This window comes from Ostrinia furnacalis, unplaced genomic scaffold (assembly GCF_004193835.3).
Source record: "Ostrinia furnacalis isolate ACB-3 unplaced genomic scaffold, ASM419383v2 OfSCF1409, whole genome shotgun sequence".
Classification (NCBI taxonomy): domain Eukaryota; kingdom Metazoa; phylum Arthropoda; class Insecta; order Lepidoptera; family Crambidae; genus Ostrinia; species Ostrinia furnacalis.
The window spans coordinates 120,583-135,444 of NW_021131648.1; the positions used below are offsets into that span (position 1 = coordinate 120,583).

The window sequence follows — 14,862 nt, forward strand, 5'->3', positions numbered from 1 at the left end:
GGGATTGACCCGTGACTCATAATTCAATATATCAAAGTGATGAACAGTGTCACAACAGGAGGACCGGTCTCAAGTCTGGGTTTAATACATTCTTGCAAATCTACTTTTTATTATGTTTTTATGTGCTGATCGTCGCAAAACGGGAGCGTTGGAGACGAATGCTGTCGTTTAGTATTCTATTTACAGCTACAGAAAATGTATGAGCTTGCCTAACTATTATAATTACGCATTTTTAACGTGAGGCAATTTATTTAATTTCCAGTGTGTCTTTTTAAGTCTAATGCAGTCAAGAAGTTTGTTATCAAAGAATAAAGTAGGTAAGTAGGCATATAAAAGTTGTTTTTGTTATGACTACCTATATTATCTTATGCCTGTTCATTTTTAACACGCTTTTATTAGGTCGACTTGCAACGAACTAACTATGTAATAATTTAAGTAATTGATAAATAAATACTACATACTTATTTCAGTGCGCATACATCTGCTTGGTATTTTATGATAGGCAGGTCCATTTCATCCAGCTACCATTGTACTTAGTAGAAACTACATCTAACAAGCTACACCTATTCATCATCATCATCATCATTTCAGCCATAGGACGTCCACTGCTGAACATAGGCCTCCCCCAATGCTTTTCATGTTGATCGATCTGTTGTCTACACGTATTAGCCTTAACAAAATAAAATTACCTATCTTGAGATTGGGTAGAGATGGTGAGACATAATAATAATATGAATAGATCGATCGGAAGGAAAACGGAGGAAATTAGGAGTAGGTTGATGATCTATACGACAAATATTCAATAAAGATTCCACTTGGGGCAATGTTGTGAAATAAAAAATCCCTTTGAATTCTTTTGGAGTGTGTAATTTTTATGGGGTTTTTGGCAGACAAGGAAATACGAGAATCTTGATTAGCCCCTGATTAACTGCTCTGCCAACTCATATCTAGATATGCTCTTTTATTTAGATTAATTGAGATTAGATTCTTCCTCGGCCAATAACCTGTTTAACGCCCGTATTCACAAACATTACTATGAGGTCTCACGGTGCGCGTGGACGCACATGGTGACACACGAACCAATCACAGAGCTCTATTCAACGCTGTGCGTTCGATTTGCTGCTTCACTTAAGCAAGCATCGTTTGTGAATACGGGCGTAAATTATTCATGTGAGAATCTCAAATTTTATTTTCATAATTTTAAATTGTTGTACGATTACAACACGCGCGTTGCAAATTGTTTATCAATGCTGCGTTTACGTGCGCTCAACGGTCAACCTGTAATGAGCTGCCATGAAGTCTCCAGTCATGTATTCGCCCATGCAAAAACTGCACGAAATCAATAATCCGAGTTTCTAGCTACAAATTCAACATGCTTTTCTGGCTGGCAAAAACCGCTGCCTTTGTATCGCTATTCGTAACCACTGGTGAGCTAATACTTTTAATTTTATATCGTAAGATAAGCTGATAATCCTAGCCTTCTCGTAGGTACTGCATAAGTGTGTTTACCTAATTGACTCGAGACTATTTGTAAATAAATTGAATCGCTCACTTATGTTAAGCTAAGTAAGTGGTATTTTACAACTCATCATAGTTAGGTACATACATTGTAGATATTTATCCAACAATAAATACCTACCAAAATTGTAAATAAAATAACTATTCCCTACATAAGTTGAAACGTTATGGTCATCATATTGTAAATTACACCTACCTATTCGATTAATGCAAAATAATTTTGAATATACTAACAAAATTGACGATGAAGGAAAAGGCTATACGGAGTCATATAATTGATATTCCTTTACGGCTTTATGTGACGAACCACATATTTACGAACGTAAAGAATGCAACACGCAAATGGCATAAATGGGGATTATGATTAATGTATTATATTACATTAATCATCATAGCACACAGATAAATATAAAACGGATAAATGCGCACATTTTGCTAAATATACGTAATTAACTTATTTAATTAGAATTGTTAATAATAATAGAAACCGTGTCAACTATCTTTGAAAACTGTTATGCTAAACTATGAAAGACATTAATTTGGTAACCGTAGGTAAATAATGTTTCTTTGATATTGCGGATTTGACGACTACGATACGATTATGATTATGAAATCAAGACATTTTTATATGCATAACAAGGCAGGTATTTGACCGCAATCGCACCTGGTGTTAAGTGAGATACAGTCTAACATTTAATGTACTATATTTGGGCTTATTTATATCTTTTGCTGTACAGTTCATGGCGATGCAGCCCTAGAGTCATGGGTGCCCAACCATTCAGCGTGGGAAAAGCTGAATGCGCTGGATTGCGGGGAAAGCGCTGCCGACCGCATCATCGGTGGCACCAACGCTGCACTGGGCCAGTTCCCCTGGATCGTGCGTCTTGGATACGTGTGTAAGTCACTAGTTATTACAAATTGACATAGGTATAATACAACTAGTACCCATAGTACAAGCTTTGCTTAGTTTGGGACTAGAAGCGCAGTGTAAAATGTCTAAGGATATAATAAGGATATTTATATTTAACTACTTAGGAAAAAGATGTACAGAGTATAGTCTGTAGCCTGTGCAGTTTTCTGTGCAAGACACTATCTACATCTAATGATAGATTTTGTGGTGCTCTACTGATCATCCTTCAGTCAACGTCTTAAGAACTCTCCGTTGTGACAAATAGAGCCTTTTGAAACAGCGAAATTCGTTCGTTTTTTTCATAATATTCGGGTCTTCGAGATAACTCTACAAATGAGAAATGAAACGGACGGTTCGGTATAGAGAGTCATCGACATCAATTCAGTGTGAAATGTTTGATATCGATGACTCTACAAATCTAAACATTTTAATCCAACATTAGGTAGGAGTACGAGCGAAATAAACATAACGAATTTTATATTTTTATAGAGGCATTTTAGTTTTGATAAATGCATACAAAAGTAACAGTTAATATAAAAGTCGTTATGATAAGAAACTTGTCAATTAGAACAATCAAATTAGAGTGATACTCGTATCTACGATCACGTATACTTACTTACATGTATTCGTAGTAGATATCAATCTATATAAAATTGTACGAAAGTAGCACTCGTAGGTTTGTCACGTAGCTATGTGCGTAGCATAATTGTATTATAAGTTTTGGTCTCTTTTGGACTCAAATAAATATTATTTTCTATACATGTGCGGTTGTTCAAAAACCTTACACTACCATTTTTTTAACACTTGTTTTGATAATTTTTGACACGAATGTAACGGTGTATAATATGACGTTATTAGTTGAGATTTTTAGAGTTAATTGATTTATGCACTCATTATAACTGAGGCAACCGTGTCATGACTGATATGAAACAAATCGATCGTTCCACCAAGTTTTACAGCTGTAGGTGTACATTAAGCGAGTTTAAAATAACTTTATGACAGTTAAGTCTTTGTGGTCGCAATTATTTCGGTTAAATAAAAAAGTAAATCTTGATGACTTCTCAGAACTGTTATATGGTTTTTCAATTAATCAAATCACAAAGTCCAAAATTTCCGATTCAATTTGGTATAATGACTATATAGGCCAGTAGAATTAAACACAAAAATTGATTAAATCGGAAATAATTCCTACAAAAGATTTTTTTGCTTTAATGGCTTCATTGGTTGCCCATTAAGACTCTCCTAAGTTTTCGACTTCGACAGAGTTGTGCTTAAGTGGTGGGGGCCCCCGAAAGGGGCGTTTTTTCGGTTTTCCGGTTATACCGCGTAAAGGACTAACCCTATCGAAAAGTGGTCTTCATGACGGTTGAAGGGCACTTAATCCTGCATTGAATAAAGTTTTCTTAGTTCGACTTGAAAGCAAAATATTCATTTAATCTGATCAGCCTAGAGTAGAGGCCAGCCGAGAAGAATACCTATCCGCAAATTAATTGTTTTTTACTAACTTATTTGTTTTCATCAACAAAACACTATCGTTCTTAGTTCAAATTTTTCAATTTTTGATTGACAGTTCCATACGACACGGAAACAGATTGGATGTGCGGTGGAGCTCTTGTAACTGATCGCCACGTGGTCACAGCTGCCCACTGCATACCAACCCCCGATGATGAATATACTCTGTGAGTAGACAGGTCATAAAATAAAATAACTTTTAACTTTTTAGAACACTGAGTAAGGACTGGCCACAAAAATTAAAGCGGAACCTTTGAAAAAAAGAAACGTACTGTTTTCGTTGGTTTTCGTTGTATGCTTACTTCATAAAATAATTTCCTCATTTCTGTTTTTAGTTTAATAAGTATTTCTTTTTTTTAGTCAATTAGTGTATGATGCTTCTGTATCCATAAGCCATACCTATGGTATGGTATAGCCATACCAGATTTTCTTGGAAAAGCATTTAATTTATCTAAATCCCAACAATATGCGTCATGTTTTCTCAATTTATCATCTAACTGCTTTTGAACTTTTGCTTATGGGAAATTTCCCAATAAAGATCCCTTTGTGAGACCACTCATTATGAACTCATGCATCCACCAAAAATGTTAAGGATAAAAAATACTTTTAATTAGAAATGATGCATTCGATTGCACAATCATTTTAAATCCAATTTTAGGGATTATCATAACAAAAATTAAGAAGGATAAATCTCAACTCAACAGTGTTAATAATTTAAAACAGAACTCAAGAGTTGCCTTAGTAAGTGAATGACCTACTCAACTAGAAAGATGGCGTAAATTGCGTTGCAAGATTAGAGTCCAAAGAAACTTTAATGCCTTATCTGTAAGCGTTTCACCCTCAATACGCTATATCGCTTATTGCGCTTCTTTAATAATTTTATCTTATCCCCAACGGGGAAGAAACATATTTAAGAAAAAAATTGCGAATTGTAAGAATTTCAGATCAGAATTAACCAAAAAAACATGATTACTTACTTTTTAGAATTTTGTTACATTCAAGAAGAATTTTACCACCAGCAAGTTCATTCGTCTGAGCGATTGCTTGATGTAGGCCTAAGAATTTAAGATCCTTATCTAGTAACTGTTCATAACTCCAAAAAGCAAACTTCTGAACTTTTAATTATCATTTTCCCTCCAGCAAGTACATTCGGCTGGGCGAGCACGATACTCGCACTGATCCGGACTGCGAGCTTAGCGTGTGCGCGCCGCCAGTGCAGGACCGAGAGATCAAGAACATTTCTAAGCATCCTGACTTCAACCAACCGCCGTTCCATAACGACATGGCTATTATAGAACTGGATACCCCCGCGAACTTAAATGGTAACTATACCTGCTTAGATATAGGTAGTCAATGCTTTTTTAAATGTTAGGATAAGTGCAAGACCAAACACTTAAACTGTAGGCCAGGAACCTGATAGTGTAGGTACCTATTAAACTTGAATTATCGAAAATTCAGCGTATTTTATTATGGCAAAAGAGATATTCCAATTGTTTACATTACCCAGAGTAGATACGCGCGATTACGGAAGTCCCGATGGCACAATAGGCATTACACATAATATTATTATACTTAATTATCTTAGAATCCATCCTTTCCAGTGGCCTGACCTTTTAGGGCTCCCAAGAGGCAACGGCGGTATGCTGAATGTATTCTTACAACCTATATACAAAAAGGAATTTAGTCAACCACAAAATTCAGCAATATTTTCCCAACTTACCCTTTTTACGACTTACGTTGCATATTTCAGATTACGTGACCCCAATATGTTTGCCCCAGAAAGGGGACCAGCTAAATGGCGTTCATGTGGGCGAGCTGGTCTCCGCAGCCGGCTGGGGCAAGATGAACATGACCACGGAGGAGAGAGCTGATGTCTTGCAAGTCGTTGCGGTAAGTTATATGGAAAAATGCCCCAATTATCTTGCACCTGCAATTCTCTTTAGCCAGGATCTACACTTTGACAACATGGAATACAATAATGATATTGACTACCTATTGACCAGTCCATTGAATTCGTGGAAAGTATGTAATTTATCAGCACCACTTCTCGCTATTTTGAAATGTGTTACAGCTACCCATTGTTGAACCAGACATGTGTGATTTGTTCGGACAAGAGTTCAAGGTGTCTAAGTCCGAGATATGCGCAGGCGCCCAATACAACAAGGACGCTTGTGGCGGTGATTCTGGAGGTCCTCTCATGAAGGTGATGAAAAAATTTCCTTTGTTAAAAATGCTCTCGGCAAAAAATACGAAAAAGGCAACTTTATTAATACTTTTTAGTCATCATGCAAAAGCGCAGCCCCTTCGACAAATCTCAATAAATCGATACTTACTACATAAGAGCCTTGGCCTCGCGTGTTCTAAAAGTTCGATAGGTACTTCACCCTAACCCTTCTGGCATGTTCTAAAAATTATTCACTCGTTTTATGGCCGCTTACCCCAATGCCCTTGTTTGTCAAATACAATGACGTCAATAATAAAATCTGTTTTCAAAACCTCTAATAACTTGAAAATGTAAATGATTTCTAAGATGCAGTGCGTCATATTAACTTGCTTTTTTATTTTGTTTTATTTTCAGGTCTTCGATACATCAGATGGACCCAAAAACTTTTTAGTTGGTGTGGTGTCATTTGGACCAACAGTTTGTGGGATTAGAAAACCTGGTGTTTACTCTTCAGTGGTGCACTTCCTCAAATGGATCTTAGATAATATTGATTAGTGGATTAAGTAACTTATGTACTAAATATTATTATGTAATTAATATTTCGATGAAATTGGCATGAAAAAGCACCTAGGCTTATGTGATAGTTTTGTGTTATTTCCTAAAATTTTATTTTGTTGATGTTGAACGTTATTATAAAATAAGTCCATCAAATTAATTATTACTTATTTCCCTTTACTTGCTGTTAGTTTTATACACCCACAGAACAGAAACCCAAACCAAATCATCCCAAGATTTGACCTTCTTTGAACTGGCTTGTGTCATTTTCCGCTATAGAGTCGTATCAGAATGTAAGAATTAGAAACTTGCATAATTTACCTACTGAAACCAAATGAAGCTTTCTTCGTATAGAGACTGTTCGAGACTCATATTTAGGCACTTACGTGTGGTAGGTATACTCGTACCACCTACTTAAAAATGGTCCCTTTTGACCACTTCACCGAACATCCTGTATACCTAATTAAGTTGAGTCAGACTTGCAAAAATTTTGAGATTTTGTGCGATTTATCCTTGACAGCAAAATTCCTGCAGTCTTAAAATGGTAGCTAGCAGTTCCGAAACAGTTATTAGTGATGACGCACTGGGTGATTAGCAAAAGAACGTCTGCAATTGCGGATGTAATAGGTTGTCCAGTTTTAAGACAATAGAAAAAAACATTACTCGCCTCTCAGTTACGGCACCGTGAACACAACACTCGGACCGACGAAATGAACACCTAAACAAGTAACCCAATGGCGTTGGACAAAATATGGATAGTTTCGGCCGTCATTATTGCTTCGTGGAAAGCCCGTAAGTTAATTATATCCTGATAGATCTACCACTCTATAATTTTATAAGAAGAATGATTCAGTGCTTTATTTTAGGTTCACATGAAACGATTCCAAATAATACCGTGACGCCATATTCTAATTTAACCAGACCATTTTTGGAGAACGATGACCAGACTTATCGCCACATATCAGATGTATCGGAAACAAAAAATAATAATGTGTATAAACAGGACAAAGAAAATCGTGCATATGAAGTTAAAAATACACATCCAAATCGATTAGATGGAGCTGTTAAGCTTCCTGATAGAAGCGTCTGTGGACCGTTATCTGAAGAAGAAAGAATTTATGGAGGGGAAAACACGGCTATAGACGAATTTCCGTGGCTGGTGCGCATAAAGTATATCCTTGGTAAGTTTAAATTTTGCAATTTGTGTTTCCCTAAATTGTGTATTATTAGAAAACTGTTATGTAAACGTACTTAGAAAACAACAATATCTAAACATAATTGTAACAAGAGATATTTGTGGTAACGCACCAAAATTTTCCTTTGACTAATTTTACTAATACTTACTTTATTTGGTACATATTTAGGTGTATCTTGAAAAAAAGGTCTACAGTTTAGTTAACCATATCATAAGAACTCATGGCAATGCCATGCTTTTTCACGGAGCTAAAAAAAGTTTTTAAGTTTCAGCAGAACTGTTTTCAGTAAAAGTTTTACTAGAATAGAAATTAAGTCGAAGTATACCGATGTATAAATCTATTCTATGGTTATTTTGTTTTCAGATAACGGGAAAGAGGTGTACGCGTGTGCTGGGTCACTACTAACGGATAATTATGTGCTGACGGCTGCCCATTGTGCCGTCAATCTGACTATGTGAGTAAATAAAGTTATTGCATAAGTAACTTTGTGTTTTACCTGACATGCACATCTCCATTATGATGTTTATCTAAGCACATAATAAGACCAGTAATATTGTTCAACTCAAACATACCTACTTACTACGCAAATATTCCAATTTCAGCTTATTTTGATGTTTACATTTCAGTAAAGAAGTAAGATTAGGCGATTGGAATTTGAAAACCGAGTACGATTGCCAGGGAAGCGTTTGCATCGGTCATGCTGTAGACGTGAAAGTCGTCAAAGTGATACCATTTCCCAACTATACTAAGATGGACACTTTCAAAGGAGACATTTCTTTGTTAAAGCTTCAAAGACCAGTGAATTTTACAGGTAGGTATAAATATTTTCGTTCGCCACGCAATTTACGTAAGATACATTTTTTGAAATGAGTGTGGTTATTTTATATTTATTATTCATTTACGTTTACAGATTTCATAAGGCCTATTTGCTTGCCAACTACAGAATTTGTCGCAAACCAAGATTACTCTCCTGGAAGCACTTACTGGACAGCCGGGTGGGGAAAGACAGAATTTGGTAAGTGACCCCTGCCTAAGTAATGCCCAGCTTGTTCGGAAATAGCAAACTAATTAATTAAACTAGTTAATTTACTACAAAATTAACGAAGTTTTTTCTACTGTTATTGTAGAGAAGAAACCTGCAATTAAAAGAAAAGTGGAATTGAATGCGGTACCAGTTCCAGAATGTAGAAGAAAACAACCCATATTATCAGATGATACCGTATCGTTTACAATATGTGCAGGAGGAACAGATGGCAAAGATACTTGTGTTGGCGACTCTGGGGGATCTCTAGTCAAACAAGTTACTGAAAACAGTACGACCAACTGGTTTTTAATGGGCGTTACTAGTTATGGCTACAAAGAGTGTGGAAGCAGACCAGGGCTGTACGCAAGAATCACCCCGTACATGGATTGGATCATTCATAACATCGGATCATATTTCAAAACGACATTTATATTGGTATTTTTATTATAGCTTTCTACAACAATCAAAGTTATTTATCTTTTCCCATCGAGGCTGTCTAAAGCTACTTCAGAATCAGAATACTTGTCATCGTCGACCCTATTCAGATATTCTGATAGGTCACCATTGAAAGTTTCAGCGGTATCATTTATGGACACCTTTCGCGATCTGTTTGGACTGTTGTAATGGTAAGACTTGCTCTTTGAGCTTCGTTTCTTGTTTGTTTTCCTCGGAGATAGCTCCAACATTTCCGAAGGTAGATAATGAGGTCTGGGAGCATAATACCTCTCGAAAAGCATTGGTTGCTGCTGAACTCTCCCATACATCAGTTCCATTTCATGAAGAAATTCTTCACGTCTCATTTTCTCTTCGTCTCTTCGCGTTTGCAGACGCATGGCGATGTCTTCTTCGTGGCTGTTAAGTAAATATTTAATACGTTTTAATTATTTATAGTAATTAACTAACTTCATTCATTTTCTTGTGTTGTGTGATGATAATATGACTGAGTAAACGTGTTTATACTTAGTTATTTATATTTTATGCTAATTGAGCTATGTTTACTCACGTACTTTAAGTAAATCTAATCAACATAATACTTAAGTGAGTAATAATTTATCATAATTACGTAGGTAATATAACACACGACAAAAGAGAAATGCAACTAATAATAACTTACACGACAAAACTAAATACTAACTTGTTCTTTACAAGATGCCAGGCCGGCTTAGACCTCAGCAGGCGGTCTCGGTGTCGCATCTCCATCCTCCGGCGTTGATCAGCCAGGCGTCTAGCCGACTCCATCTCAAACTTTCTCCTGACGGCTTCGGCCCTCAAGAGTGCCGCCAGGTTGGACCTCCCAGACGCCGCAACCCGGAGGTCCAGCGCTGAATAGGCCCTAGCACCAACGGTACCAGCAGCGGCGCTGTCCCCAACGCTTTCTGTGCATTTGCTCTCTTGATACACCTTGTTTGCGACTTCCTGCATCTAAAGTGCAAATGAATTCACATAAAGTTGGAGATTTTATGACATGAATTTTAATGCTCCATAATATAATCCCCTTTATATTTTTGTTGTCTGGCTTTAGAGAGATGTCTAGACAATTTATTATTATGTTAATTGGAGATTTATTTTGCTTATGTTTCACTATGTTATTCTTATACGTAGGTACACTGCAACTAAGTGCCGAATTTTTTATTTAGCAAAATCAACTGTGCGAAAGTTAAACAAAAATTCTTAAAAGTAGGTATTTACTTTCTTAGCAGCTCTATCAGCTGTAGTAAACCGGAACGGCTGAGGGCTGGTAGTGATCAGGCCCTCTTTAACGCACTTCTCCTTCCTCCTGCACTTCATGGGACTCGAGGGCCTCCTGTCTCGGGAGGTCGAGGAGGGCACGGCAGGAGTAACACTTTATAAACTTACTTTATTAGCGGCTCTACAGCTGTAGTGAAGCGGACGGCTGAGGGCTGGTAGTGATCAGGTCCTGTTTAGCGCACTTCTCCTTTGCACTTCATGGGACTCGAGGGCCTCCTGTCTGAGGAGGTCGAGGAGGGCACGGCAGGAGTAACACTTTATAAACTTACTTTATTAGCGGCTCTACAGCTGTAGTGAAGCGGACGGCTGAGGGCTGGTAATGATCAGATCCTCCTTAGCACACTTCTCATTCCTCCTGCACTTCATGGGACTCGAGGGCCTCCTGTCTGAGGAGGTGGAAGAAACTTGGCAGAAGTAACAAACATTCTTAGACTTACTTTCTTAGCGGCTCTATCAGCTGTAGTGAACCGGAACGGCTGAGGGCTGGTAGTGATCAGGTCCTCTTTAACGCACTTTTTCCTCCTGCACTTCATGGGACTCGAGGGCCTCCTGTCTGAGGAGGTGGAAGAAACTTGGCAGATGTAACAAACATTCTTAGACTTACTTTCTTAGCGGCTCTATCAGCTGTAGTGAACCGGAATGGCTGAGGGCTGGTAGTGATCAGGTCCTCTTTAACGCACTTTTTCCTCCTGCAATTCATGGGACTCGAGGGCCTCCTGTCTGAGGTGGAGAAGACTTGGCAGAAGTAACAAACATTCTTAGACTGACTTTCTTAGCAGCCCTATCAGCTGTAGTGAACCGGAACGGCTGAGGGCTGGTAGTGATCAGGTCCTCCTTAGCGCACTCTTCTCCTTCCTCCTGCACTTCATGGGACTCGAGGGCCTCCTGTCTGAGGAGGTGGAGGAGGGCACGGCGGGTGACGGGTCGATTGCCAGAAGTAACAAACATTTTTAGACTTACTTTCTTAGCGGCTCTATCAGCTGTAGTGAACTGGAACGGCTGAGGGCTGGTAGTGATCAGGTCCTCCTTAGCGCACTTCTCCTTTCTCCTGCACTTCATGGGACTCGAGGGCCTCCTGTCTGAGGAGGTGGAGGAGGGCACGGCAGGTGACGGGTCGATCGGGAAGTCGCTGTGAGCGGCAGGCGTGGACAGCCGGCTGCGGTCTCTAGCTGCCATCGTGCCAGGGTAATTGGAAGCGCGGAGCATCTCTTCAGCTCTGATTCGGCGGTTCATTGATCTAAATTGAATTGAAAATAAAACGTGCTTACAAGCAGATTGAGGGTAATATTAGTTAGGTAACATAACTTAGTTACTTTCCTTTATAATTAAAAGTTCCAACAAAAAGCTATTTGCCCAGAAAATTCGTTAGAGCTTGAAATTTTCGTGACAAAGTATTTATACCCATTACCTAACACAAAACTTTTCACTGTACACGACACTCAAAGCTCTATATGTATAAAGAAAGACGTAGTCTTACCTAATCCGTAGATTCAAGTTTGAATTTTAAACTCTTCTTGAGGACCTACCTAGCTAGGTACCTATTATATATAGATTTATTTATACTTAAGTATCTTTTAGTTTTTAGATCTATTTATAAAACAGGATATTGATTATATCATCTCAGTGTGGACGACATGAACTTGTCTATTTATCAAAATCACGGTTCTACGAAATTGACTAGTAGGTACTTAATAAATCTATACTTAGATTCAAACACGACATCAAGTGAAACAGTAATATAAAAATAGGTAATAAAAGTAGGTAGGTGCCCTACAAATGAGTTGTTTGACGACGAAATGAACTTACCTAAAAAACTCGTCTTCTTTGACTTTATCGTAAAAATAATTGGAGAACAAATTCTTCGGCACCGGCCTTGCACGGAACTTTTTCTTCTTCTTGCTCTTAGGCAGGGCATGTATGGCCCTATCGCACATTCCAGGGAGACCCTTCTCTTCCCTCTTGGTGAAGCTGAACGGTTTCATCTGAGCTCGTAGTTCCGCCTCGCTGTTGATCTTTGTGAACGCTCGTCTACGAAATATTAGAGATGATTTTGAAAGTGCTACGAAATCGTAGAAAGATGTATGCTCGTACTACAGAATGTAGTGAAATATTGATTTTTTTTTGTGAGTAAGCAAACAAACTACTATGTAAAGTCTATTTAGCCAAGTTTTATTAATTAAAATATTGCCTACCTAAAGAAGTGACGATTCATTTTCGGTAAAAATTCGATCAAAAGTTACTATTACTAAATACCATACTTTGTATACGTATTAATATAGTGAGGCGAGGATTGAAATCAACATCCTGTATTTTGGCACATTATTTTGCAACCTTTTAAACTAATACTGTATTAAATCAGAATACTTTTACAAATTGTTGTAAAAGTCAACAACCTACTCAACAAATAATTCTAATTGCTTGCTGAATAAACTTAAATAAAAAAATCAAGCTCAAATAAAATGTGAATGAAAAGCATACAGGGTGTGCTGGTGTCGAGAAAGTAAACCTCATAGCCTGGTCTTCCAGAATCTTATCATATAAAGGGATCCGAGATTCAATAGGGACTGGGTTGGCGCGAAACTGCTTCCTCTGGCATTTTTGGTGAAGCATGTCCTCAGAATAAGATTTGCGCAGACTACGCAACTCGTGTACTATGCGGTCTTCTTCGTCCCTAGGAAATTATGAGATAAGTTAGAAAGAAAGCTACACGCTATTAGTAGTACTCGTAGCATAACAGTCTCTATAAATTATAAGCAAAAAATTACATACCTCTCGGTCATTTTGAACGGTTTAGGGATAGTGATGTTTTTCCTCCGCACCGGTGAAGCTGCACGTCTCGATCTCAAAGGACTTGACGGCATACTTTGAGTTTTGAATTCATCGTCCATGCTCACAGGACTATACTTTTTTCCATCAAAAAATTGATCAAACTTGTGGTCAACGACTTCATTTCTCTCCAAAGTCGCATCATTCCACGTTATGGAACATGCTGAATGATTTCGCTTTTGTCTTTCTGCTTGAGGCCTTTCCTTCATCGAACTACCTTTTATCGAAGTCACTTTTATATCTTCCAGCATACTCTTTTCTAAGTCCTTAATCGTGGTTTTTTTAGTACTCTTTTTCATGCTGCTTGTTGTTGCAGACACAGTTTTCGTCGTATCCTTTTTTTCACCGCAATAATGCTGTCGTAAGTTGGAATTTATTTTTGATTTGGTTTTCTTGCTGGTCACAGCAGGTGGTAGGAAGCAAGTATCCTCAGTTTTGGCGAAAATATCTTCTGTAATTTTATTATCAAAACCGTTATCATCAATGTGATCGACAGCTTCGTTGAGCATCTTCTTCTTTTTCTCCCGTAAAGATCGGAGAGTGAAATAAAATTCTTCCTCTGGTAAGTGATTAATATCGTTATAGTCTGGTATGCTTCGGTAAAAGTCTTTAAGTTTTTCGGCGTCCACGTCGGGACTACCGGAGCACACCGTTGAAGGGGAGTTTATAGAACATTGATCAAGCACTGGTTTATTCTTACGTTCGTATGCAGTTTTCGGCATTTTACTTATCGGGTCAACAGGCAATCTGAGGCACGAGTTTTTGAAAACACTACACCGATGCGTCATTCCTAACCGTTGGTAACGACATTATAACGGCGCTGCGCTGGCCTAACGAGTGTTAAATATTACATTAACTTAAACTTAGGCTTTAATTTGCCTACTGTTTGTGTTCGATCGAGTTGCCATAGAAACTCCGACCGGGTGGTTTTATGCGCAAGGCAGAGGAGGGCGGGAAATTTGGAAATATAGTCGATACAAGTTGGAAAAAAAATGGAGTTTAATTTCATTTAAGTTGCACTTACAGTAAAAAAGAAATTATAGATGTTATATTACCTTAACGTATTGGAATGTCCTGTAAGTCTTAATTTATACATGGGATGAGCTATTCTCTAATAACTTTAAGGTCATTAAAATGTATCTTGTCTAAAAACTCGATTGACTCGAACTTCGACACGGCAAACTTGTTTCAAAACTTTTGAATTTTCGTTCAGATTTCCGGAAAAGCTTAGTTAGTTTTTTTTTCCGTTACGGATTCGTGCGGTCTGTGTTGCACAATTCTATACAGCCAGTATCAAGTAAATGAACATGAGATATTCATGATTTATTTTACAGGAATAAATAAAATAACAATAATTGTAATTTTTTTTATGACAAAAGGGACTAAACTCAAAAACTAAAACGAATCA

At 37.7% G+C, this 14,862-nt stretch overlaps 2 protein-coding genes across 3 annotated transcripts; one reads left to right on the plus strand and one right to left on the minus strand.

Moving 5' to 3' along the window:
• The first annotated feature begins 1,315 nt into the window (after positions 1-1,315).
• Positions 1,316-9,343, plus strand: LOC114352617 (transmembrane protease serine 9). Its single transcript, XM_028304279.1, has 13 exons — positions 1,316-1,427; positions 2,256-2,414; positions 3,999-4,107; positions 5,081-5,262; positions 5,691-5,830; positions 6,012-6,143; positions 6,519-6,658; positions 7,387-7,451; positions 7,526-7,840; positions 8,219-8,309; positions 8,482-8,666; positions 8,766-8,870; positions 8,983-9,343. Exons 1-13 carry the CDS (start codon positions 1,373-1,375, stop codon positions 9,327-9,329), a joined length of 2,025 nt encoding a protein of 674 aa, XP_028160080.1. The 5' UTR covers positions 1,316-1,372; the 3' UTR covers positions 9,330-9,343.
• On the minus strand, positions 9,329-14,749 carry LOC114352610 (protein FAM161A). Of its 2 annotated transcripts, XM_028304268.1 has the most exons (6): positions 13,398-14,749; positions 13,135-13,299; positions 12,435-12,656; positions 11,589-11,865; positions 10,015-10,301; positions 9,329-9,731 (listed from the first exon to the last, which is right to left on the minus strand). In XM_028304268.1, the coding sequence occupies exons 1-6, from the start codon at positions 14,240-14,242 to the stop codon at positions 9,353-9,355; spliced, it is 2,175 nt and encodes a 724-aa protein (XP_028160069.1). In that variant the 5' UTR covers positions 14,243-14,749; the 3' UTR covers positions 9,329-9,352. The 2 variants fall into 2 exon arrangements, with proteins under 2 accessions (XP_028160069.1, XP_028160070.1); XM_028304269.1 differs by lacking the exon at positions 13,135-13,299 and having other exon boundaries at positions 13,398-14,748.
• Between the last annotated feature and the right edge of the window lie 113 nt (positions 14,750-14,862).